The following is a 27,869-nucleotide window of genomic DNA, read 5'->3' as shown; positions in this document are numbered from 1 at the left end:
CTGTATATTATGATGTTTTGACATTCTTTGGGGCTTTACACACGTGGAGAGAGATTGCCCCTCTCAGGCAGGCTAATTCCTGGGTGTGGTGGACAACTTGCCCGAAACCTGACTTTAATGTATAGACTGATGGACCCAAGACTGTGCCCTCACCCACATTCTCATCACTCACACACCAAGTCAATATTACTTCTGTCATAAATCATTCCAGAGCCACATACTAGGCAACCAGAGGTCATTCCTATTGTGCAAAGCCAATCCTGGACTGTTTACTCTGCCCTGTCTTGTCTTTGCTAAGGAAATCCCAATAAAGATCAAACCATGCCTTCCCCTACTCCTGTCATTTGCCTCCTCACCATCCTGGTGTTTCCTATGAGTCCCAGTATGGCTTAGCATGTTCTCTTCTTTCTGGGAATATAGATAATAAATTCTTCTTTCAATTACATTGGCCTCTCCATGTTTTTTCTTAGTCATACCTCCATCAACTAAATCCCAGGTATAATTTTTTAACACAAGGGTGGTCCAACAGGTAATAACTCCTGCCATTCTGGTTACACAAGTCTGAGTACCAAACAGGTTCTTCCAGATGTTCCAGGTTGCAACGGAGGCACAGAAACCCAGGGCACTAGGTACAAGATACAAAGTGTAACTAAAATTAGCCTGCAGGTTGCACATGCACAAAGCCAGTCAGGGTGCATGTGAACTGGTCCGAGCAGTGGTGGTTGCATTCAGAATAGAGGCCACAGGGATTCAGGAGTAAGGCTCAGGAATCATTGATTCAGAACCCCTGCACTGTGACCTGAATCATAGGCCATACTTAGCAATATGCAGGCTGTGGGCTCATGCAGGCCCAGCCCTTCTCTACATGCATGTGTTGTGAGTTTATTATAAACACAGCGAGCTGACAGGGAACTCAGTTTGAAAACTGTTCCTAGGCCTCAGACTTTATTTGGCAGCTATTTATTGAGCAGTAACCTCATTTTTGATGCTGCATCAGCAGTGGTCTGCCATGGTGAGCAAAGTAGAAAAGACGCTTATCTTTGAGATGTTGAACAAAGGATTACTGTAAAAAATTAATCTCTAATAAGCACATAATTTGAATATATTGTACAAAAATTTTACTTTCTTTCACCTCATCCTCTGACCTTCCCTTCAGTGCAAAGGTGGGGTTTCTCTTTCTCTCTGTTGCATATGTGAGCATAGAGAATGGGCTGATATGCCAGCTCCTCTGTATCAGTTCCAAGTCTTATTATTTCACCATTCCTTTGCTGTGGTGCAACCTCACTGTATGCCAAAGGGAACACCTGGCCCCCATTAGATCACCCCATGGCAACTGGGGCATGAGGAGCTGGCACCAAGCTGTTGTAGAAGTAATCAGTAATCTGATCCAGAGGCATCTCATTTCCTGTCAAAAACAGGAATACATGGAATAATGAAATAGACAATTATTTACATTATATATACATTAAATATATATACATATTTATTATATCTTATATAATACAGAATATATATTTATATATAAATACATAAATGGAATAATGAAATACACATTTATTTATGTTATGTATTATATATAATAAATATATAATATATATTATATATAATGTAATAAATACTTATGTATACATATATACATGAAATAATTCTTGGATATAAGGAAGAGATTCTGTAAAGGACAGAGAGTTGAAGGGAATAGTCACCCCCTTGCCACTTCCTGCTTCCCAGACTCCCAAGTATGAGGTAACACAGTCTCTTGGAAGGGTATTGGATCCCTTGATGTGCTGAATTGAACTGATAACAGATCAGTTCATAGGAAACAAAGTACATGGGATTAGGCCTAAGGGCCATACTCATATGGTTTTACCTTTTTTTTTTAACTGCAAAATTTACTTAAACCCATTGGTTATATTCAGCATTTCAAAGAATGCAGTCACAGCTGCAAGGAGTTTGTGAGTTTTGTGTAACTATACAAAACTGTGTACATTCATCCTTCTCTACATCACTGCAATAAAGGACTATGTTTCCAAACTCAATTGTAAAAAATTGTCAGTAAATCAGAGCCTCCACCACCCCCCCCCCATACACAGCAGCATCATCTTTCCTAAGCAAGCTCTAATCTGCCAATTTCTCCCTCACTGAGAGTAGCCCAACACTTTCTACTTCTCTAGAGGAATGTCTATGAAATGTCACTTTCCCGTGCCCATGACAGTTCCTCTGATTCACTTTTTCTCCCACTTAAATTCACTGCTTTTTGTTCATTGCCATAATTATTTCACTAAACTATAGGCCCGCTATTTGGTAGAATGTTCCATGACTTGGGTTGTCTGATGTTTATTCATAATTAAATTTAAGTTATGCCTCTGTGGTAGAAATATCACCTAATTTGATACTGTGTTCTTTCCGTGCATCAGGTAAGATAGAACACAATTTTAATTTGTCTCATTATTGATGATGGATTTTGTTCATTTGTTTAAAGTTGTGTCTACCAGGTTTCTCTGATGAAATCACACTCTTTTTCTTTGTATTTATTATGTATGTATATGCATATTAATATTTTATTTTATTATTTGTTGTTGCTTATGTTTCATGTTTGTTACTTATATTTGTTACATTTCTTTCATTTATTTATGTTTATATGTTATATATGTATATATTGTATATACTATAAATTGCACTTACATATTATATGTGCATATATAACTATATGTATACATATATATACATTCTTTACACGCATATATTTTATACATATATATTTGGAAGGTCCTTTGAATGCATGTAAATATCCTGTTTAAATGTACTCAATGTTTATTTATAGCTCTATATATTCTTGCTTTGTTATTTTATCAATGGGTTTTAATACTGTATTATTTATTTTAACATTCCATTGTCTTAGTATTGGCCAGTGGAAGCCCCTTTTGGGAATATTTCCATTTATTTTTGAATACTTCATTGTTTTCTGGCATAATAAATTATTCCAAGCTTATCTTTTCCTTTACCTGCCTGGCTACTATAATCAGCAATTTCTCTAAGGCATCCTGTTCCATTTATTGAAAAATGATATTTTGAAGTCAAGATCTGAATGGTAGATGTGTTCATCATTTGGGGAATGTCTCTACTCACAAGACATCTCATCTATCTCATCTAATCTATGTATATTGAAACCATGAGTTCATCCCAATATCTTCAATTCTAACCCAACAGCATAAGGGTTATTTTAGTTATACTTTTCACATTTGTAATTTCCTCTCTAATAGTGTAAAAACTTTGTTTCCATTAGCCTTAAATATGTGTTTACTTAATTAATTTTTCTTTCATAAGTCAATCTGTCATCTATGCCACACCTTTGTCCTCTGTATGGATGCCCTCTTCACCCTATACGGGCTCCAATATCCCATTCTACATAGCCTTTATTAATGAATTCCCTCCTCATACTACTTGAACTGTGACAGGGCCTCTCCTCTCTGGAAATGCCTCTCTAGCCGGGTTTAGACTCTTTTCCTACACCGAGCCTCCTCTTTGTGGGTATACCTTCTTCACTTTTTTTAGGTTCTTGATCTTCATGCTGAGTCAATGACTCTCCTTTTCCTACACCCAGTTCCCATCTTGCTTTGTTTCCCTAATTGATTTTGCACTGAATTGTTTAAGGAAAAAAAGGGGAAGGGAAGGGAAAGAGGAGCTTGGAATCATTTATAACATCTTTCTTCCCTTTATACTTCACACTCAATATATTAACAAATCATGTTGGCACTATATTCAAAGTATATCCAGAATACGATCACTTATTACCCTTGCTGTTATGGTCCAAGATAATAGCATATTTCTTCTGGATGATCACAATAGCATCCTTATTATTTTCCCATTACTTCTATAGTTTAGTTTCAACTAGAGAAGCTAGTTTGGTCACTCACCTGCTCAAAATTCTTCTTTTTGTTCTCCATTCGATTGTAAGTTAAAAAAATACTCTTTACAATGAACTACAAGAAGCAACATAAATGGCCCTTATACCCAAGTCCTAACCCATGGCCTCCCAAATGCATTATTGCTCTAATTCTACCTCCTACTTTTTTTCATCTTGTTTAATGGTTTTTTTCTGCTCTTCCAAAAGTGTACAAGACTGCTCCCAGCTTCCAATTTTTGTGCTTGCTTTTCTTCTGTGCCTGGGATAGTCTTACCCTAGATATCCTCAAGGCTCATTTGCTTTCTCCTTCATATCTTTGTTGAAATACCTCCTCCTTAGCAAGACCTCACTGATGAACTTTCTTAAATTTAGTATGCTTAATGTATTTTAGCACTCCTTATTACTTTTCTCTAAGTTATTATTTTTTTTCTTTGTACTAATATTTACTAAGACTGTGAGGCTTGCTTATTATTCAATTCACTACTGAGAATACAATCTCCATGGGGTCACAGATTTCTATTCTGTTACTATATAACTCCTACCAAGGACAATGCCTCTCATATAGCAAGTGAAAATAAGTATTTTTTGATTGAACTAATTTTTGTGTGTAATAAATGAAATAAACTTTTTGATGCATAAAATATATTAAAAAGACAAACTATCTTGTATCTAACCTTTTTTCTTCATTAAATCATAAATCATTCCAGGTAAGGGATAATATATTATTTATTCCTTTCCCTCCCAAACACATCATAATTAGAACAACAGTGTACCATTCAGTAAGCATTTATTTCAATCTATTAAATTCCTGATCTATTGAAACATTGTCTCTTAAATTCTGTAACATTTGGTAAGATTGCATGGCTGTGTTTACTTCCTTAGTCCTTCCCTCCCTGACAGATTGTGGTATCAGGGAGGGTCCAGGAATTTCTCTGTAACTGCCAATTAATAATGGTTCCACTGATACAAGAAAGACTTATCATTTTGTCTTCTTCCTTGGTTACTTTTTCTCTCCCTTGTTTATTTCACTCCTTTTGTCAGATTTTTTTCTTATAGTAAGTGATGTGATTTTAAGTAGATCCTAGTGTCAGAAAAATCAGAAAATTTTCCGTTAAAAAACATTCTTAGATGAATCCTGTTTTGCTAAGGAATAGAGTGGGCTAAGATGTTTTTATTCAACCATATTGAAAAATGGAAATTTTCCACTTTAAAAATATAATTTAACATTGTTAAGTTCTAAAAATATTTTGAGTTGTGTCTTCTGGAGTTATATACTGAGATGGAGTTTGGGGTACAACATATTTGTAGAGATCAACAATTTGGAAGGGGCAAGAGAGGGAAGTAGAACTGGACAGAGATACAAGTTAAACTGTAGTGCAGGTCCTACAAAACCAACAGGGATCTTGGGAAAGAATACTGCTGAGTATGGGCTAGCATAAAAGAATAGGATCCATGGGAGTCTCAGATTTAAAGGCACTTCTTACTCAATAGAATGTTCTTCTCCATGGGTCTTCCTGGGTATTTCCTAGAGTTTGAGGACAGAGCAGGAACTGAAAAAGACTCCTTGGTGTGTGCCTAGAGGAAACGATGCTCCACTCAGAGCTTTCCCCCCATCTCTACTCAATGGTACAAAATCCTTAAATCCTTAAATCTACCAGTAGAAAACCTGCAAGACCAATTGCCTTATTGCAGCTGGGATAAGGGTACAGAAAAAAAAAAATCCTAACCCCACTGGAGATGCAGAGAATCAACTTGAATTTCGATCACTGAAATCCTTACCTTCAGCAGGGCATACAGTCGCTGATAAAGAGTTAGCTTGGAGACCCAGCGATGCAGGGCCTGATTGAGACCCAGCATGAACCAGGACAATGGAGAATGACCCTATCTACCTATTTGAGGCTAAAATACATCAAATAATAACAAACTTCTAACCCTGGAGGAAGAGGAAAAGCATAGAGAGACCCTCGTTGTGGCACAGGTTGACACAGAAAAAATTCTAAAGCTGAGGGTAGAAGAGAATCATGGAGAAGACTTCTCCAGCAGTTCTGTTTACACCCTAACTGCAAAAGTGATACACTGAGAGTCATGATAGCAACAACAAAACAAACCAGCTCAAACCTTGACTAGATTTGATCACCTTCTCCCTCCTTGCTTCTGAGCATAAACACTCTTCACTCTAGTTTCTATGGTCCTACACATGGGTTAGGCTTTCAACCAAAAATATTAAGTCGCACAAAAAAGAAAGAAGCACACTGGGGCGCCTGGGTGGTTCAGTCGGTTAAATGTCCGACTTCCGCTCAGGTCGTGATCTTGTGGTTCCTGAGTTCAAGACCCACCTTGGGTTCTGTGCTGACAGCTTGGAGCCTGCAACCTGCTTCAGATTCTGTCTCCCTCTCTCTCTGCGCCTTCCCCACTCACTCTCTGTCTCTGTCTCTCTCTCTCTCAAAAATAAGTAAACATTAAAAAAACATTTTTTAAAAAAGTAAGAGGCACAGGAAGCAGCAGAACCAGTCATATGTGACTCAGATGTTGAAACTAACTAGCAGGGAATTTAAATTAGCTATAATTAAGATATTAAATGTTTTAGGGAAAAGATAGACAGTTGCTTGAACAAATAGGCAATTTCAGCAGAGAGAATACAACTATACAAAGGGAAATATTAGAAATTTTTAAAAATTACATGGTAATAAGGGTGAAAATTCCCTTAAAGGGCTCATCAGCAGAATCCATATAGCCAAGGAAAAATTAGTAAACTCAAAGATGAGTCAACAGAGATCAATCAAAATGAAACTGAAGAGAAAAAGAGAAGAAAACCAGAGCAGAGAATAAAGGAGTTTTGTGATAAAACTATCTAACATCGGTATACTTGGAATCTCAGAAGGAGGAAGGAGAGAAAATGGTATGGTGATATTTGAAGAGATATTGGTGGAAATTTTTTCAAAAATAATGAAAGATATCAAGATGTTCCCCTAGAGCTAAAAAAAATCTTGGAGAACACTGAGCAGAATTAATACATCCCCAGAACACGCCTGGACGCATCTTACTTGCACCGAAGGAACCCAAAGATAGAATATATTAAAGGATGCCAGGGAAAAAGAGGCAAATCACATACAGAAGAATAAATGTAAGGATTCCAACAGACATCCTTTCAGAAACTACACAAGTCACTAGACTCTTAACGTGAAATCTATACACCAAAAAAATGGACTGAGAAATAAAGACATGTTCAGTGAAACAAATGAAAGTTAACATGACTACTGCTCCATTTCCATTATCGCCACTACCGCCAAAATGGAATCCATCATCTGAAGAGGTTGAAAGAAGTTCTTCAGGCTGAAGGAATTTAATACGAGAGAGAAACTTAAAAAAAAAAGCTGCTTGATATGATAAAAAATATAAAATGTATGTACTGATTAGTAGTTTCTCTAAAAGACAATTGACATTTGAAGAAAAATTATGGCAGTCTGTTCATCCCATATGTATAAGTAAAATTTATGACAGCTCAAAGAAAAGGACAAAATGAGAATATTCTAGCACTACACTGAAGTAACACAATTTCTGATGACAGACTAATTACAGTTGTGTGCCATCATCCCAAACACAACCAATTTTTATTTTTAAAAATTGTATTTCTAAAGTGGCATGAATAATAACAAGCAAATACTAGAGATAAAATGAAATCATAAAAAATGCTCACTGCCAAAAAAAAAGCAAAAAGAGACAGATATGATAACAAAGGGACATACTTTTTAGCTGTGGATAATCTAAACACTTAAAATTAACTAACTGATGTACAGTAATCAATGGCCTAATCTTAAAAGTTAAAGACAGTAGTTGTTTGGATAGAAAAATCAAGACCCAGGGGAGCTCCTGGCTGGCTCAGCCAGTTGAACATGTGACTCATGATTTCAGGACCATGAGTTCAAGCCCCACGTTGGGTGTGGAGCCTACTTAAAAATAAAATTTAAAAATTATAAAAAAAGAAAAAAAGAAAAATCAAGACCCAATTACATAAGGTATAGACATAAGATAAAAATAATGACGAAATTAACATGGCAAAAACGCTAGTCTCTAAAATTTTCTGCTTAAAAGTTTGATTTTCTTACAGCAATAGTGCAAATAAGAGAACATAAAAAATATGCATTTTTGTTCATCTTTCATACATTTTTAAAGAAGATATATACATATAGATATATCTCCTAAATTTTCTTTTTTTTTAGGTGTTTATTTATTTTTGAGAGAGAGAGAGAGAGCAAGCGGGGGAAGGGCAGAGAGAGAAGGAGACACAGAATCTGAAGCAGGTTGCAGGCTCTGAGCTGTCAGCACAGAGCCTGACGCGGGGCTTGAACCTATGAACTGTGAGATCATGACCTGAGCCAAAGTGGGATGCTTAACGGACTGAGCCACCCAGGTGCCCCAGTATAGGTATATCTTCTAAATATATCCTGTATATATCTATATATCTCCTGTAAGTTTTCCATGATTTGATCTGAATCTCAGGTGTAGGTGAGCATCTGTGAAGAGTTTGTACGTAATTGTTGAGTGTGTATGTTCCTTTGCAAAAACCGCCCACTCACTCTCTGCATAAAATGGACCATTATTGCCTGTTATTTTTACTCTGTGACTGTATTAGTCTTTGTTCACAGCTCATTGGAGCCACTGTGCATAACTACCAGGGAAACCAATACAGAGAGTACATTGCACCAAACAAAATCTATCTCCAGGGAATTTGTAAGTTGACAAGAAGATGGGCTCACAGCCATAACTTGTAAACTGATGTAGACTCTAGAGCTTTAGGCAGAAATGATAAGTCATGTACAGAGGGAGAAAGGGAAGCAGTCTGTGTATAGCAAGAGAAGAAGAAATATAATGCATGGAGAGAAAAGGAAATGAGTGTTCATAAAGCTAGATATGTAAAGACTACTTTATTGGGTTTCTGATGACTTTTTGGCTCTTGTTCTAATAGCCAATGAAAACCATTTGTTCTTGCATCTCACTGTTTCCATGCAGTATTCATGTACTCTTCAAGTAAATCTTTTTCCTTTTTCATGTAATTTGTTTTGGAAATTTCACTCCATGAAATTAAATTACTCTAATTTTTAATCAGTAATACTATTACTAATTAAGATACTGGCAGCCACCATTTCTGACATAGAATAGATTAATTCCTGCTGTATTATAGCCATCAGTAGAAAACACGTATATTATTTTGTAATGATATACTTAGAAATTTATTGTGTTTATTGCTCTGTAACTATTAATGGGTCATTTTGTTATATATATGTTCTTGAATGCATACAGTACAGTGATAATATCATGAATAATGTGTTATCAGACATAATGGCCCCCAAAAGATGTCCACATGTGAATCCCTGGACACATGAATATGTTAATTTAGATGGCAGAAGGGATTTTGCAGATGTTATTAAATTAGTGTCTTGAGATGGGGGGTTATCCTGGATAATTTGGGAGAGCTGATTAAAATCATCATGGTCCTTATAAATTAAAAAAGAGAGGCAGAAAGTTCAGAATCAAAGAGATTTTTGAAGATACTGCACTACCGGCTTTGAAGATGAAGGAAGAGTCCATGAGCGGAAGAATGAGGGCAGCTTCTAGAAGGTGCAAAAGACAAGATAACTAATTCTCTCCTGGAGCCTCCAGAAGAAACTAGTCTTATTGGTAATTTGTTTATCAAATCTGTATTCTATACCATAGTTACTGGGTTATAGGTATTATACTGGATACTCATTGCCTTTTGTTCATTAAACCAGCCAATTTTTATAACCCAAATCTGTGTACTCTTCAATTATTTCCATTTTTCCCCATCATTTTCATTTTTTCAGTAAGTATATTGAGGTACAGGGGAATTTGATAAATTCTTTACGATTGACCAGCTGACATTGGTTAGAAAATGGCAGAGCTTAGATGTAAACTCAGATCTTTCTGATATCAGTGCCTGTGTTATTTTACCATACTATCTACCTTTTGGCTCAATTTATTCATTTTTTTTTCCAAATAGTTTGGAAAACTGTGGTTGGGAGCCTCTGTAAAACCTGTCAGCAAACATCATACAAGCTATGGAAGGAAAGTTACCAAGGGGGCAAGCAGGAGGGAGGACTGCCTTCCTGTCAGTGCACATTGTCTCTTCTTAAAGGAAAGAAATTTTGCCCCCTGTGACCCTGATGTACTCCATAATAAGTATGAGCTAAAAAGAAAGAAAGAAAGAAAGAAAGAAAGAAAGAAAGAAAGAAAGAAAGAAAGAAATGTTTAGAACATAATTTTTCTAACTTTCAGAGAACTCCAGAGACACGATGGATCAAATGATACATCCTAAACTAACAGTTCATTTTTAAATGTTTTAGAAATCCATAGTCATCATCCAAATTTTATTGTAAATCTTCTGCCTCTTGACTATTGATCATAAAAATATATTCCTCCAAATTCCATAAAATTAATTTGGATTGAATAAAATCCAAAATTCTAATCAGGTTTTATGAACTTTATTAATTTATCAGCATTTGTCAGTTATTCAACTGAATCTACAATAAAAGGAAACATTTTCATTATTGATACTAATTTAAATTAAGCAAATTAATGGCAATATATTAACTCAAACTTTAAGATATAGACAATGACAAAATTATGCAAACATGCAAGGACTAATCTTGAGAATACTGTTCCTCGAGAAATTATCATCGTGGATTTTTATTTTATACACATTTCCAGAAGCATTTAATTGAAAGAATGAAGGATGAATTCCAAAATCTCTAGAAACAGTTTCCTTGCAACTGTTGACTTCATTAAAGTTTTCCATAAAACAAAAGATAATGTACCTAGAAAATAGTAAAGATATTTAGGAGTTTTAGGTAAAATTTAATTTTAATCCCAAATGTTGAAATTATCTAAAACAAAATTCAATTAGTATGAAAGTAGCATGTTTTCATATGCATTTTTTAATAAAACAATATTTTGCTTTTTAAAATTATGTTATGCCCTCATATTCAAACATCTAAGATACACAAGTAACTAAAGAGAACAATGGATACAGCAACGATTAAAGAAATGAAAATCCATAAAAAAATCAGACTCTTGAAAATAAGAAAGTTTGCTAATATTCATTTTCAGTGCCTATGCAGAAACATGAACTCTAAAAAACAATTTGTGTTGTTTCTGTTTTTGTTTTGACAAGAATGTAATCTATACTATACTTTTTAATTGCCACTTGGCAATACCTGATCCATGAATTCATTTCTAGTGATTTAATCTGTCACTATCCCAACAAATTAAGCTAATAATAGTACACACTCAATGCTGCTTTTACATTACCTAAAACTAAAAAGAATATAAATCCATTCAATGAAAAGTTATATATTACTTACAGAATAATATGTCAATATTTGCTGACTTGCTAATTTCTCAAGTGTATATGGCTAGTGAGAAATTAATAGGACAGAACTGTGCCATACATATAACCTCTTTTAAGCAAACAGCACAGTTTTTAGTCAAATTATTGACTTATTTATTTATTTATTTATTTTTATTTTATTTTTATTTATTTATTTTTTAAATACGAAATTTATTGTCAAATTGGTTTCTATACAACACCCAGTGCTCATCCCAACAGGTGCCCTCCTCAATACCCATCACCCACCCTCCCCTCCCTCCCACCCCCCATCAACCCTCAGTTCATTCTCAGTTTTTAGGAGTCTCTTATGAAGAAACAGACTCTTAACTGTAGAGAACAAACTGATGATTACCAAAGGGGAGGTGGGTGGGGGGATGGGTGAAATAGGTGATGAGGACTAAGGAGTGCACCTGTCATAATGAGCACCAGGTGTTGCATGGAGGTATTGAATCACTACATTTTACACATGACACTAATACAACACTGTATGTTAACTAACTGGAATTTATTTATTTTTTCAATATATGAAATTTATTGTCAAATTGGTTTCCATACAACACCCAGTGCTCATCCCAACAGGTGCCCTCCTCAATACCCATCACCCACCCTCCCCCACCCCTCATCAACCCTCAGTTTGTCCTCAGTTTTTAAGAGTCTCTTATGTTTTGGCTCCCTCCCTCTCTAATCTTTTTTTTTTTTTCCTTCCCCTCCCCCCATGATCTTCTGTTAAATTTCTCAGGATCCACATAAGGGTGAAAATGTATGGTATCTGTCTTTCTCTGTATGACTTATTTCACTTAGCATAACACACTCCAGTTCCATCTGTTACTTTTTATTTATTTATTTATTTATTTATTTATTTATTTATAGTCACTAGTTCATACAAATATTTTTTGTAGGAATAGGACCAAAAGTTAAAAAATATATATCAGACAAGGAATTAAGGTAAGGAATTAAGGAAAGAGGATGGATAGAAGGTAAGTTTTATGTGTATTTAATAACTTTCTGTAGTGTTTTAATTTTTAATAAGAGGCATATATTGAATATATTTTTAAAATAAGTATAAAAGAAATTATAGCCATAAAAATGAAATATTATTAAGAAATGGAGAAAAGTATTTAGTAATGGTATCCTATTTTTTTCTATAACTCAAATTAGTTAAAAATATCTGCCAAGGCTTTAAGCACAATTTTTGAATTCTGAGTATGAGTGGATGCATGCAATTAGTATACAGGAAACATGATAGCTAGTTTAACTACATTCCAATTTGTCTTTTTTTTTCTTTTTATTGTAGCCTATAGAGTAAATTCAAAATTCCTTAACAAATCCAAGCTAATTTTAATACAACTGGAACTTACAAAAATCTAAACATCTGTTGTATACAATCTTTAAATGTAATCAATTCTATCTATTCAGTCCCTCTGTATACTAGGCCAATAGAGTTTGTTCATATCATCTAAGACTAGATTGTACTTTCCATATCTGACAGTGTGGTAATCAATACATTTTATGATTCTTCTAACAGTGGGGTTCAGACAAGAGTTAATTTTCCCAAGTCCCTTCTACCCCTCATCTAGTTGAGCTGTATGACTATTCTTACCAAAGGTATGTGAGATATAGTTAAGTTTGTCACTTCTAGTAGGCTTTTCGAAGAGGAGCTCCCTTAAGCCCTTAATTCCTTTGAATTGCTTTATAGGGAGGATACAGTGATGAAGCAGTGAATGTTGATGGAGCCAAAGATGGAAAGATCCTAGATCTCTTAATTACCATGGAAGAAAGCCTCTTACCAATTGAGTATCTTAAATCATCATGTGAGACAGAAATAGAATCCTTCGAGTTTTGCCATTACAATCTGAAGGTTTATTTATTAAAACAGCAATGTTACCCTTGGTAATACATAAAGAAGTTTTACTTTTAAAATACAATGCATTCATTTTTATTTTGAATCATATCTTATTTCTGAATTCTTCTTTAGGGAATATGAATTAAACACATGCACATGCACACACACACACATTTTTTTCCCCTCAGTAGAACAAGGATAAATAGTATTTGGGAAACTGAATGACATAGTAATTTTCACATTTACAAATTTATGTAATTTCATCTGTGTTTTCTACTTAGTAAACCTAAGATTTTGAAATTTTGGAGAAATATACCTCTTTCAAAACCAGAATTTGGGAGGGAGGGTCAAATTTTTTCCTTGATGTCTATAATCATAGTATTGGATGGGGAAAGTCCATATAACACAATTTATTTCAGGGTTTTTTTAGTTATAACAAGTGTCATTATTATGTTTATTATCTTTTTTGTTTAAAAACAAAATAAAATTAAATAGCAAAATTTGTCCAAGAAAGAAATAGGGATTTCCATTGTCTCCTTGCCAAAGTAACATGTGGTGATATTGATCTGCTTTGTTGAAGGGCCCCAGAGGAGAAGAGGTGTTAAATAACTAAGGGCCTTACTAAGTAAGTAAGTTAAGTAATATGCACTCACTAAATGAAGCCACTCACAAACCCACAAGGATTATTGTTAAAACTTTAAAACATATCTTAAAAAGTCAACATTTCCTTCTTTAGACAGTCTGTTGTAATTTATGATTCGATCGTCTTTCATTACCTATGAAATCAACACAATGGATAGAACTTACAAATAAAAAGGTCTCTGTGTCTCTTACCTGTGTACTTATGTACTTTGTGGAGAACACTTAGAGCAAACAGGACTGTGTTCTGAAAGCCACTAAAGTCACGGATGAAGGGGGCTCTATCCTCATTCATAAGCATGCGTTTTGGCAGCTCCTTCTGGAATTCATATGTTCTAATTAAGGTTGTAGGAAAGAGTGGTGGAGCTAAATAATCCACAAATAAAGCCCAGCTTCTTTCAAAATCAGCTTCTTGTTTAGAATAGTATTTTAATCTAACAGAGAAGTGGGGGAAAGTATACATTTACAGTTACTCTACCCAGAATTTTGCCAACTCAATTTTCAAAACAGATAACGTGTTCAAAATGACATTTTTGAACTTTTTAGAATATAGAGTAAAGAAACTTGATGTTGATGTTAGCTCTTACACTTGAACACTTGAAAAGATGTTATTAAAATTTTTAATTTGAATATTACCATCTCAGAACATATGTGTTTTTAATCACATGTGTTTCCCTTTTCGTGAAGCATTTACATTACTTACATAAATTCTGATATGTGACCAAGTCTCATTATTTTAAAATATAAAGATAAAAATAAAAGAAAATTAGCAAAATTTCTGCTGAATTTAGACATCTCTTAACACAATGTTCATTTCAGGTAACGACTAAAAATGAAGTAACAGGTTTTTTGTTTTTTTTTTGTTTTTTTTTTTTTTTTGCTTTTTAAGGAGCTTGGTATTTTTTTTTTTTTTTCTGATGATCCTAGAAAGCCAACACTTCTTTCTGTTTTTCAGGTATACAATGTAATGACTTGATATATGTGTACATTGTGAAATGATCACCACAGGAAATCTAGTTAACATTTGTTACCATGCAAAGTTACAAATTTTTTTTCTTGTGGTGAAAACTATTAAGATCCACTCCTTAGCAACTTTCAAATAAGCAACGTATTAACTATAATGACTATGCTGTATATTATTACATCCCCATGAACTATGTATAACTGGAAATTTGTACATTTTGTCCTCTGAGACCCCAGAGGAACAATTCTTATTGACTGATTATCTCTGTGTAAGGGGAGGGGGGCATGCATGCAATACTTTTCCTGATTGTTTGCACATCTGTCTCTCTTTTTTTTAAACACTGGACAGTTCACACACTATAAAGTAGACACTCTAAAAATCAGATTCCCACCCTCACCAGGGTTTTTTGTTGTTTGGTTTTCTTGTCATTGTTGTTTACTGTTTTGCATGGACAGATTCTGTTGTTCATTCTGTATTCTTTGTAGTGAGTCATCACTGAGGTCCCTGCTCATAAGCATCATGGTCAGCTACTGATTAGTTAAAGGTTCCCTTAAGTTCCTTGAACCAATAAATCTTCCACTCTTTGCTGAGGAGCCCTGTGCATGTGTTGGGGTGTATCTTCAATGCTAAGGCTTTACTTCCTATTTGGTCAGGGCCTCAAGGTAGCCAGAGGCAAGATATTAGGGTTCTCTCAGTTCTTGCCTGGGTATGCTCTCAGTTCTATTAATCGTTGTGGGCTCCCAGAAATGTTTGTGGGTCCTGAAAAAGACAAATGATCTGTAGACATAGTAACAAGTAGACACCAAACCATTTTTAGACTGACTTCAATCCATCAACAAACACTCCCTTCAGTGAACAGGTTTTGCAAGTATCCAATAAGTGACATCTCTTCATTTCTAAAAGTCAATCAACAAGGAATGGACTCCCTGCATAAACATTTCTCTAATGACAAATGACAGCTGTCTCACCTGCATAACCCTCCTATACTGATGACTCAACTCACTTAAATGCCTAAAAATCTACCCGTTTCTGAACTCTGCTCTTCAAAGACTTCAGTGAAAAAGACAGTGTAAGGTGGAAAGATAATTACCATATTGAAACAAAATAACTCTAGATCCACTCTTACCTATTGTGAAAGTTTTTACGAGCAATCTCCAAAGATGAGACATGTGCAGCCCATAAGTACTCCAACAGGTCATCAAAGGTACTAGAATGTGACTTCACGTGCTATCCAGGAAAAAAACAAGTTATTGATATGTGGGAAATTATGACAATCTCTCTTCTTGAAAATCAGTTCTATTTACAAATATAATTTTTCAACATTCTAAATAAGGGGAGAACATTTTTTTCTAAGAGTTAAGGTATGAAAGAAAGATTTAATGCTTAACACTTCCTGAAGAGCTCAATATCAGTTATTTTAATTACTAGTGATACTGAAATCATACGAAAGAATAAACCATGTGTTTCAGAAATGTTCAGGATTTTACACTGTTCGGAACCAGATCTTTAGTATTTTGTACATTTGTTTTTTTCTTGGCATGCAACAAACTGTCCACAAAGTGTCAAAGCTAATCTTATGCAATATAATGAAGAAGTTCTCTAAAGGGAAACCCAATCTTTAGTCATTTACTCTTTCACCCATGACACTTTGCTTTGGACATCAATATTTGCTTCTGAGTGTCAAATGCTCATTTTAATCAAGTCATATGTGATTTGCTTATCAAGAGAGTTGAAATAAGCTGATCAAATTCACCACAACCTATCCCACAATTGCATTTGTATATCAGTTATTGCTCAGTTGTCCTGAAATTATGAGACAAATTCTCAGTTGTCCTAAGAAATTAGGACACTTCATGCACTGTTAAGCCATAATTTCTCTGGGTTCACCTGTGTGTATATAACTTTAGTATGAAAAGAGTAGATAGGGCAGTCTTGATACCGTATTGGCAGTGAGGATGCTATTGAGGTATGATGTCATGCAGCAATCCACTCATACTGATATTGCTGTCACCATAATATTTTCACATTAGGAACTTTATGCCTTAGGATTGCATTGTGCAATGCATAAAAAATCTACATGAAGTGCTATTCAAAAATTATCTGGCTAGCCTTGAAAAGTATTAATTAAAGCACACACACACGCACACAAACACACACACAAAACCTGGTAAAATTCATTCCACTTTTTCATTGCTTCTGGAAAGGATGAATGACAGCTAGAAACATTGTAACAAAAATTCATCTGATCCTTGGGCGGTGGCAGAAAGGTGACTTTGTCTGATGGTATCCCCATTATACCAGAATCAACTGCAGCAAGGAAGGGCATTGCAGAGAGATAATAATTAAGATCTGTATAAACAAACATTTATTAATATGGTTAATATATAAAAGTGGTTGTTTTTGAAGTAAAGAAGTCTCTCATAAAAGTAAACCCACAGATCTAGAAATGTGGTAAAACTTAAGCAGTAATTTTGGGAACTTTGGGAATATTATCAGAAATTTCCCTTAATGTTGGGACACCTGGGTGACTCAGTGATTTAAGCATCCAACTCTTCATTTTGGCTCAGGTCATGATCTCACAGTTCATGAGTTCAGGCCCCACGTAGGACTCAGTGCTGATAGCAGGGAACCTGCTTTGGATTATCTCTCTTTCTCTGCCCCTCCCCTGATCATTCTCTCTCTCTCTCTCTCTCTCTCTCTCTCTCAAAATAAATAAGTAAACATCAAAAAAAAAAAAAGAAATTTTCCTTAGTGTTATATACAACTTGAATATGCTTCTCTTAAAAACCCTGCTCTCATAAAGCAAAATAGATTTATGTTGTACATTTATTATTTTATTTTATTATTTTATTTTACACACACACACACGCACACACACACAGAAAGAGAGAGTGGGGGAGGAGCAGAGAGAGAGGGAGACACAGAATCTGAAGCAGGCTCCAGTCTCTGAGTTGTCAGCACAGAGCTCGACATGGGGCTCGAACTCACAAACCGTGAGATCATGACCTGAGCTGAAGTCGGACGCTTAACTGACTGAGCCACCCAGGTGCCCCATTCATTTATTATTTTAAATCATGGATAATAATTGCACCGGAATTTAAAATACTAATTAAATTCCAAGGTACAGTAAGTGAAAAATTTAAAAATTAGTAACAGAATTCTATACTTTTCTAAGTTTTTGCTCTAAAGCTGAAAATCTGACATAGCTTTAAAATACAATAATATCTATCTAGATATTTCCCTTGTTAACAAGGTTTTATTTCATAATATAACACAAATTTTGCTCCCGCCTTATATGTTTCAATCAAACTTTGAGGTTTCTGGTCTCCCTGATATTTTTATAATTAAATAAATTAATCAGTAAATTAAAAATATATCTATCTCAAAACCCATTTCAAGACATCCACATTTGAGCCAAACAGACTTTGTTTTGTTTCGTTTTATAAAAGTAGTGATTCTGGGTTTGGTTTTGCTTCTCTGATTGGGATCTTAAGTTGAACTGATTTTTTATGGAAAGGTCATCTATTTGAGGTTTGACAGTCACACTGAACTCACCAGCCCACCAACTGTCCACAGAGATGCACAGATGATCCCCAGATTTACGGCCACAGTCCGTACTTTCCGTGGGATCAGCTAATCTGCCTAAAAGAGACAAAATCCAGAGTTGGTTTTACCAGGACCCCTTCCTAGCTGTAGAGACAAACGCTAACTAGACACACCATGTTTACAGGAATAAAGAATTGTGTCAGCTTTCCTATCACATTGTCTTTCCTTCACTTCATGACTTTCTGCTTCCTATCTCCCATGCATGTTTTTTCCTTTTCCTTAACATCCCTACAATGATCTACTTTCTCTCACAGGCCTTATTTTTTTTTTTTTGACTTCTGTAGTCTGTGTTTTTTCCATTTACTAACTACTCTGCATCTTCGATATTAGGGAGTGAATATTCCTGTATAGTAAGCAAGATCTGGACTCATTTGCTTAAAACCAAATCCTTTTTCATTGCTTACCGACTATTTGACCCTAGGTAAGTAACTTCTGCAAGCCTCAATTTTCTCGTGTATATATTAGAATAACAATAATTACCTCCTAGAAGTCTGGGGTTTTTAAATGAAGGACTTAAAAAGTGCTCACTCAGGGGCATCTGGGTGGCTCAGTCTGTTGAGCGTCTGACTCTAGATTTCGGCTCAGATTGTGATGTCACAGTCATGAGTTCAAGCCCCGGGTCGGGCTCTGTACTGACAGTGCAGAGCCTGCTTGGGATTCCCTCTCTCTCTTTCTCCCTCTGCCCCTGACTTGCTGTGCTCTCCCTCAAAATAAATAAACTTTAAAAAAGTGCTCAGCTCAGAGAATATGTGTTTCTGTAAATATTAGCAATTATTCTATTTTTATCTTTTTGTCATCCTCTCTTACCTCCGACTTTCAAAACATGCCTTTCTGGTTTTTTTCACACTTGATATTTTTTACCTTCTGCATATACTTGCATATCCCTGAAGCTGTCTCTGACTCAATGCCCGTCTCTGTCCCTGTTTCAACCAGTTTCACACTGGCTTATTCTCTTTACTCCTGCTAACTTTCTCTTTTCTCTAGTTCTTCTTGACCAGATGAACTTTCAGTGGGCAAAAGGAAAGGTTTGAGTGGTTCTGCTCATTCATGGAAATTTACCAAAATTGTTAATCTTCTTTTGAACTAGAATAATATTCAAGTATGTGAAACATACCTCTCCTGGTTCTTAGGTTTTGTCTCAGTTGGGAGTTATTTTAAATCTGCTTCCAAGACTCTCTGTCCTTTTAAGACCACTCAGTCTCTGAGGATGGTTGCCCATGAAGCTAATGTGAGGATTTCCTTATGTTGCTGACTTCTTTGTCATCTACTCTATATACAAAACTGTGCCCCAGTTCCATTTTTGCCAAATCTCCACAAAACTGCTTTATTGGTGATTCCAAGTCACTTCCAACTGGGATACCTGAGAGCATACCTGAGACTGAACCCCTAATCTTGATTGTCAAGGAAGATTGCATCATGAATCTTCTGTTCTTTGTCAGGGGAGTTTCAGGACTCTTTTGGACATCTTCAGTACTTTCTTTACAGCCAAGCTGTGCCTGCTTCCAGATGTTTTATCTTCTGAAGAAATTTTTTTCTTGCCTTTCCATGGCAAGAAATACATCATCCTCCATAATCTTGACCAAACATTGTTTTTCATCATACCCACTTCTTCCAGAACAAAATTTGTTATATTTATTACTATTCAAATTCAAAATTTTGGAAAATATAGCAAACTGTATTTTCCAACTAGATTTATTTCTGTAGCATACATTATATATCTCCTATACTCTCAACATTTTCCTCTTTCTCTATTTTTCTCATTTATACAAAACTAATTCCACTAATTCTTGCCCTTTTACTCTTTCTAGTTCTTTGTCCCTGGATTACTATTTTAAGAGCCCATCAACATTTTACCTTTTTTTCAAGATTCACTTCAAATCTTACTCTATTCCCAGATGATTCCAGCTCACGACATTCACTTTTATCTAACATCTTACGATTCAACTCTTTCTTGCTCTATGGTTGGATCATTTCTAACTCTCCTTCTTAACCATGTTGTAACTCCTTCAAGGGAAGGCAATGATATCTACTGTCAATTTCTCGTATATGTGCCAGTCTTCCCTTTTTTCATTTAAGTGTCGCTTCGTCACTTCTTTATCCTCCCTCAGACTTCCAGTATTCTCTCCCCAGTTCAAACATTATTCTGATTAAAATTTCAGCTAACCAATAAAAATTAATGAATGCTGACATATGAAACTAGACAGATGAATTTCAAAATAATCATGACAATTGAAATAAACCAGACCAAAAAAAGAGCACCCAACTGTCTATATGAAAATTCTAGATAATTCTATCTAATCTGTAATGATGGAAAGCACATCAGTGGTTACTGGTGAAGTTTGGGAGTGGGGGGATGAGTAGTTGGAGGAATGGGGAAGGCTGGGAGAGACTGGGTAAAGAGAAGTTCCTGAAGATGAGAATACAAAAGGGAAAAGAACATTTTTGGAATGATACATATGGTCATTATCTGTGGTGATGGGCTCAAAGCTATATACCTATACCAAACTTACCAAAAAATACATCTTACATATGCTGTTTATTCTATGTTTATGACATATTAATAAAACTATATTTAAAAAAAACATGTGCTAAGCAATCTAGAAGCAAACATTTAACGTATTCAAGTATTTTGTAAGCATTAGGCTCTTGTTACTAAACTAATCCATATTGCTTAAGAGCCCAATTAAAATTCCCCAGTCTGACTTAAAGACATCTCTTTAACTAACCTTGGTTCATCTTCTCAAATAAACCACCCACTACTCTTTCACATTCCAGTTCTTCTGCCTATGTGGTAGTCTTCTTCCAGTGAAACCTGCTATCAATGCCATCTTTGTAATTAGTATACCAGCAGTTATATTCTCGCAATGCCTCCATCAAGCTCTTTGGTCCTAATTTCTTCCCATGATATTCTCAGCCCATGGTTGTCACTGTCTTTCCTGAGCTACCTTGTACTTACAGTCCTTATCATGTCTTTGCGACTTAGCATACTGTGGGTGAAATATTTTTATGGGCTATTTCATAATTGGTAATTCTGTTTTGGTTTTCTTTAGTCGTATCATAGAGTTCAACTCAATTAAATACATAAATCAGCCCTTAAAAAACAGTAGAATCCCATGTATTGTATTCATGAATGAAAATGATATTTTGAAAATACCTTATCCAATATTTTACTTTACTGTTTGTTCATTACTGGGCCCAGAGCTGAAAATTTTTGTAGGAGTAAGTGTGTGCACCCCTTGGGGGAGTTGATTATTGTTTACAGAGGATCTTATGTTTTTGCTTCTCCAGAACCATGTCTCAGGAGTTCGTATATTCTTCTTTTCCATGCCAAGGGCAGCCCAAGAATGGGAATTATACTGGATGTCAGGAGATTCTCCCAACGAACTTGGATGTGATGCCAATTCAGACTGTCATCACAGATCAGACGTTGCAGTCTCTTTCTCTGTCTTTTCTATAATGCCACCCATTTTCTCACTGATTCCTTTCTTCCAATAGTGTTTTCTAGAAGTTGATAGTGAAGGTCTCTTCCCATTGAACAAGATGGCTTGGGGCTTATGATATTTTTGTTCCAAAACAAATATCTACGTTTATTCCTCAGTAGAGATGCTATTTTCAGGTTTTCCTACAGAGGTTTTGTTTTTTCTCTTTTGTCACTCCAATCTCTATGACTATAGTCTAATCATATTTAGAATTATAGAAAATGCAAATTAATCCTATACACCCATGTGTAGTTAATGCATATCACCTTAGCTGTTTTGTTGTTGGATGTACTCTTCAGTGCTTAGAACTAGGCTTGGTCCCAGTAGCACATCAATTAATAGTTATTGATATTGACTGAACTAAGCCTAATATGCTGTGCTTCGGTGAGTGTGGTAATCACTAGCCACTTGTAGCTCTTCAAGTTAAATTAATTAAAATTAAACAAAATCAAGAATTCAGTCCTTCAGAAGCATTAGACATTTCAAGTGCTTAGTAGCTTCATGTAAGAATATAAGAGCTGCTGCTCTCATAGAGAACAGTGCAAATAGAAACATTTCATCATTGTACACAATTCTTTTGGACATTTCTGGCTAGCAAAAACCAGGCATGTAGGGGACATTCCATAAATACTTGATAGAGATTGGGCAAGAACGCAAATGGCTGGAAAAGGAATAGAAAGGAAAGAGAAAAAATCAATTTTCACAAAGATGGTGCTAAATGTACAAGGTACTACTTCCTAATTAATTCACACTTAAATCAAAGGTCATTGTAATGTAGTCATTGTAATGAAAAAGAGACACTCTTACCTGTCTGATATTGCCATCCATGATGTACAGGCAATCCCCATAAAATATTTTGTTCATTTTCTGGTGAAAATTTTGCAAAATATTTGGCTGTCTTGTTCAGTAGGATTTTGTACGTCCCCAATCTCTCAGGATAATGCCAGAAGTTAATGATATACTTTCCATTTTCTATCTTATAGTCACTGAACTGACCAGGACTCTCTTTCCACAGAGGGGGATATACATCTGAGATATTGGATGCTCTTGCTAAAGAAGCAAAAATACAACCAACGATTAGATAGGGCCAGGAAAGACCGAAAGCCATGGTGTTTAGCCCAGCGATTGAGATTATGACAGGACCTTTGTTGGGAAATGGAGGAGGAAGCTACATTGTTTTTCTGCACCTCATCTAATCAACGCCTTCCACTGCCTTTCTTGGTAATGAGAAGGTGGAGGTAAACAAATGCCTTACCAAAATAGTAGGCTACCTCCCTTGTTAATCATCTCAAAATTGTTGATTATGTATCAGTCTCTAGAATTTTTAGTAAGACTGGGTTCATCCTAAATTTATTTTTGTCTCTATCTTCTGTCTGTCTCTCATATTAATTATAATAATAAATTGTATGTCTTTCCCAGAGTTACTTGATTTTTTTTTTTTAATTTTTATTTTTTAGAGAGTGTGTGGGTGGGGGAGAGGGGCAAAAGAGAAAAAGAAACTTAAGCAGGCTTCGTGCTCACTGTGGAGCCCAATGCAGAGCTCTATCCCATGACTCTGGGATCATAACCTGACACGAAATCAAGTCAGCTGCTCAACTGATTGAGCCACCTAAGCGCCTCTAGAGTTATTTCAATTTTAAAGAACGGCTGTTTATCCAATTTTATCTCTAGTTAGTGGGATTTCAGCCACATAAATAAACAGTTAAGTAAACAATTTTAGATAGAATTTGTAAGACATTTTAGTGATACTTGGGACTTTACCAGATTTCTTTGAAATTTTAGTTCAAGTGCAAGTCCAGACTTGTATGTCAGACATATCAACACAAATTCCATGCTACCAGGATCTGAGCCAAAAACTTGTGTGCAGGCAGTTGCTTTGTGGTTACAGAGTTAAAGAAAAAGAGGGAGAAAAAAAAAAAAAGAAAGGAGGAAAGTGAATACAAGGAGAGACTATCAGTTTGCTTCCACTAAGGGTGTGGGTGCTTAATGTTTTCTTGGGACTAAGGAGGAACACTCTTATGAAAGAGCCCCTGGCTTTGAGGGATGGAATTAAGCATTTGCTCTTATCGTTCACTGGCCAAAGGCGACCCAAAATGTAGAAACTCTGCTGCACTTCTGGTTGCACAGACCTGTGTGCTAAGTTTGTTGCTATTGCTGTTGTTTTTGTTTTGGTTACACTTTCTTTCCAGATAAGGAAACAGGTTAAGTAGCTCAAAAAGCTGATGGGGCGCTTTAAGTGAGCTGAAAACTATACGTGTGTTATTCTGCTCCACCTTGTCTTCTTACTGGTTTGGAGACACATTCTTTGCATGCCACCAATCGCAGGCTTCCTCTTTGCCCTGAACTCAGCTGCTCCAAGGATTAGAGGTGAGGCCAAAGTCTCCCTATCCCTAATAGAATGGAAGGCCCTACATATGCTGAAGAACTCCAAAGGCAGGGAGAGATTGAACTCTTCAAAGCTCTCTTGGATACAGAGACCCAAATCACCAACTTTCTCAGTCCCATATGAAAAAGGGATGCTGAGTAGAGGTGGTAAAGCCATGACTCTACAGTAGAAACCACTGTACCATGTGAGGGAGTAGAAATAAAGAGCATCTGAGCCAGAGCACTTTCTAGACACTGAGAAAGACACAAATGAAGCACCAACGAGGAAAAAAATCTTCTCCAGCAGCTCCAGCCATCACCTCTAGTCTAACCAACCTGCCACTTTCTGCTTCCCTAACTCTCAGGTAGGAAGCGACACAGTGTGCCGGAAGAGCAGTTGGATCCCTTGATATCCTGAATTGAACTGATAACAGATCAGTTTATAAGAAACTTTTTTTATTAGAAAACCATTCCTAAGCCACACACCTAAGTTGAAAGGCGTTTATTGAGCAGTAACTTTTATTGTAGGTGCTGTATTAGCCCTGGCCTGCCGTGGTGAACAAAGTACAAAGATGCCTGTCTTTGAGATGTTGTTGGTTCACAACCCTCTCAGGAGCTTCCTAGATGTCACCTGAAACATATGAGGAGGGCAGGGAAAGACCGAAGAAAGAGGCAGACCACTCCAGGTTGGTAGATGGCAGCCTTCCTAAATAAAGGAAGCGTACATAGGAGGCTTGTTTTGGACAGCAGCAAGATGAATGTATCCTGCATCTGTCTGCCAAATCTTAAAAGTTTCTAAAAAGGCCTTAACTGTATTTAGTCACATATACAATGTAGGTGTTTTCAACACCGCATCCCTATCCCTGTAGGTTTCAGATAGATAGGGATAGGGATAGGAAAGACAAGCAGAACCCACATTCCAAGGACAGAGGGTGGGGGGGGGGAGGAGCCTCTGAAGACCAGGATCCAGCTCATGGGTCAACTGGCATCTTTTTGATGTCTTTCCCCAACAGATGTTCAACAAAGGATTTTTGTAAAAAGGTAATCTCTGAAAAAAGAAAGTGATTTGTGACAGATGAACTTTACCTTCAATTTCATTTTTCAATTTTTATTGATGTATAATTGACAAAATTTGTATATATTTAAGATACATAATGTGATGCTTTGAGATGTATATACATAATAAAATGATTACTACAGTCAAGCTAATAGTCCTTCCATTATCTCACATAGTTACCATTTTGTGTGTGCATGTGTGTGTGTGTGTGTGTGTGTTGTGAGAATACTTAAGTTCTACTCTCTTAGCAGTTTCAAATATGAAATACAGTACTATTCACCATACTTGCTATGTTGTACATTAGATCCCCAGAACTTATTCATCTTATAACTGAAAGTTTGTGCACTTTGACTAGTATCTCCCCACAGCCCCCAGTCTTTAGTCCCTCGCCACCACCATCCTACTGAGCTTATGTGAGTTCAACTTTTTTAGATTTCACATGTAAGTGAGATCATGCAATATTTGCCTTACCTGTGTCTGGTTTATTTCACTTTGTATGATGTCCTCCAGGTTTTTCTATGTTGTCACAAATGGTAGATTCCCTTCTTTTATATAGCCAAGTGATATCCCATTGATGAGTTCTTATAATTTATATTTTATTACATGGAAGAGAACTAAGTGCATATGCAATGCTGGGAAACTCCAAAGGAGGAGGAAACATCTTAATATCTGAGAATCCTAACAGTGGAGTAAGAAGGGTTGCACATAATTTATTAGGTCAGAAAAATGTTTTTTCAATTATGATATATTTAATAGTATTATCTTAGTCTTTTAGGTGATATTGGTATTACTGATCTTAAGAGCTCAGGATGGAGTTTTAAACAGCTTTGACTTCATGAATCCAGATGAACTGGAAAATTTAAACATTTTATTTCTTCTGGAAGAGGGGCATTAATTTATTTTTTCATTTATTTTTTTAACTATACATTTACTGAATATCAACTAAGTGCAATATATTATGGAGAATGAACATTTTAAAGGAACCAGATATTATTTATTTTCAGGGGAAAGTTTTGAGAAAATTATGAATAAAGAGTTATAGAAGTTCAGAAAAGGGAGTGATATCTGTAGGTTTCAGATAGAACTGGAGTCATCAAATAAGAGAAGATTTTTAAAGAGGAGATGGTATATGAGTTGGAATTTATACATGAGTTCAATGAACAATGAAGTGTCTATTTTCTGATTCAGAGGCATCTTGATTCCAGTCAGAAACTGTATATACATGAAATAATGGAACACACAATTAAACACATATATACATGAAATAATCCTTGGAGACACTCATTGCTTTATTTTTATTTACATGTATAGCTTTATTTTACAAACATAGCTTCTCTTTTCCATGTAACTTGTTCAACTTTGGTAAGACGTGCTCCAGAAACAGTTAAAAAATAGATTGTTGTAAGAACAAGGTGATATGCACAGTGGGAGGGAGAATATATTTGTATGTTCTCAGTTGAGTTTTAGCCATATATTGGAGCTAGGTATGATACCAGTTCAAATTTCTGTTTTTCCATAAATCTTTTGTGACACATCATATTGCTGTGTATACGACAGGACTTCTTTTGATGTATTTGATTGCACTTGTTGTTAGTAAATGAGGATGTATTCTGGATATATTGTAAGTAAGCCAGTAAAAGAAGAAAGAACTCAATAACTTTTAATTTTCAGTTCTAAATTAATTGTTCTGCACAGAATGGCCGTGTCTCAACATTTTTAGTGCCCTTCATAGTTATTCGTTTTCCTGAGTATATGTCAGTTTCACAGTTCTTAAAATGAAACTTGATGTCTGTTTGTGGTCCTTGTATTGGGTAAAGACATAAGCCTAGAAAAATTTGGTTACCAATTGTTAACTGCTTATTATTTATGCAGAATTTTAATATAAACTGGCAATTAAGTCAGTTCAAAGTTTGTTTAACTGCCAATATTTTTCTTGGTTAACTATCAATAAGCATCTAATAAATATTTTTTAATCACATACTTTTGTCAAATCCAATATAATTCATTCTGCTGAAATATGTTCATTTACCTGAAGTTAGTTCTTTGTATAAAGGTATGACTTAGTGATAGAGATTTATGCTAACACTGAAACAGAAGTAGCCAAAGAATTATTTAAGGACAGGCATCACCATAATCTTTCAGGACAGGAAGTGGTTTACTCCATCACAGACACCAGGCACAAAACTAGGATCCCTTCACTTTGGTTATATCTCTGTTGTAAAAGCTGAATAAAGATAATATAAACTGTAATTAACCTGCTTGTAATGATCCAGTCTTCCATTAGAGGTGTGTGCGAGTGTGTTTGTGTGTGCGTGTGTGGGTGTTAGCATTTTGATATGCTTCTAGGTTCATTTTTAAAAAAATATTTATTTTTTATGGAAAAGAAAGAGAGAGAGCATGGGAAAGGGGCAGAGAGGGAGACAGAAGCAGGCTCCACTCTGTCAGTGCAGAGTCTAAGGGCTGGAACTCACAACCTGTGAGGTCATGACCTGGGCGGAGAGTAAGATAGGACGTTTAACCAACTGAGCCACAGAGGCACCCCTAGGTTCATTTGTTTATGTTAAGATTCAATTTTGATTTTTAATCTATATTCATTTTATTTTATTTA

General features: G+C 35.6%; 1 protein-coding gene across 2 annotated transcripts; it reads right to left on the bottom strand.

The window, feature by feature from the left end:
* Positions 1-1,189: 1,189 nt before the first annotated feature.
* Positions 1,190-22,982, bottom strand: LOC106976801 (protein LEG1 homolog). Of its 2 annotated transcripts, none has more exons than XM_053222261.1 (6): positions 22,648-22,982; positions 18,311-18,397; positions 16,920-17,104; positions 15,882-15,982; positions 13,987-14,225; positions 1,190-1,405 (listed from the first exon to the last, which is right to left on the bottom strand). In XM_053222261.1, exons 1-6 carry the CDS (start codon positions 22,946-22,948, stop codon positions 1,320-1,322), a joined length of 999 nt encoding a protein of 332 aa, XP_053078236.1. In that variant the 5' UTR covers positions 22,949-22,982; the 3' UTR covers positions 1,190-1,319. The 2 variants fall into 2 exon arrangements, with proteins under 2 accessions (XP_053078236.1, XP_026912754.1); XM_027056953.2 differs by lacking the exon at positions 1,190-1,405 and adding an exon at positions 10,395-10,737.
* Between the last annotated feature and the right edge of the window lie 4,887 nt (positions 22,983-27,869).

This window comes from Acinonyx jubatus, chromosome B2 (assembly GCF_027475565.1).
Source record: "Acinonyx jubatus isolate Ajub_Pintada_27869175 chromosome B2, VMU_Ajub_asm_v1.0, whole genome shotgun sequence".
In the NCBI taxonomy this organism is placed as follows: Eukaryota; Metazoa; Chordata; class Mammalia; order Carnivora; family Felidae; genus Acinonyx; species Acinonyx jubatus.
Note: the sequence above shows the minus strand (reverse complement) of the source record. Positions and strands in the feature narration are given on the sequence as shown.

Excerpts from the sequence above, each read along its gene's own strand:
- LOC106976801 (XM_027056953.2), bottom strand. The coding sequence starts at position 22,948 with ATGGCTTTCGGTCTTTCCTGGCCCTATCTAATCGTTGGTTGTATTTTT. Across the intron at positions 15,983-16,919 it reads AGTGGAATGAATTTTACCAG|CACGTGAAGTCACATTCTAG; the intron begins GTTTTGTGTGTG and ends TTTCCTGGATAG. Across the intron at positions 10,738-13,986 it reads CAAAGTACATAAGTACACAG|GTACATTATCTTTTGTTTTA; the intron begins GTAAGAGACACA and ends ACTATTTTCTAG.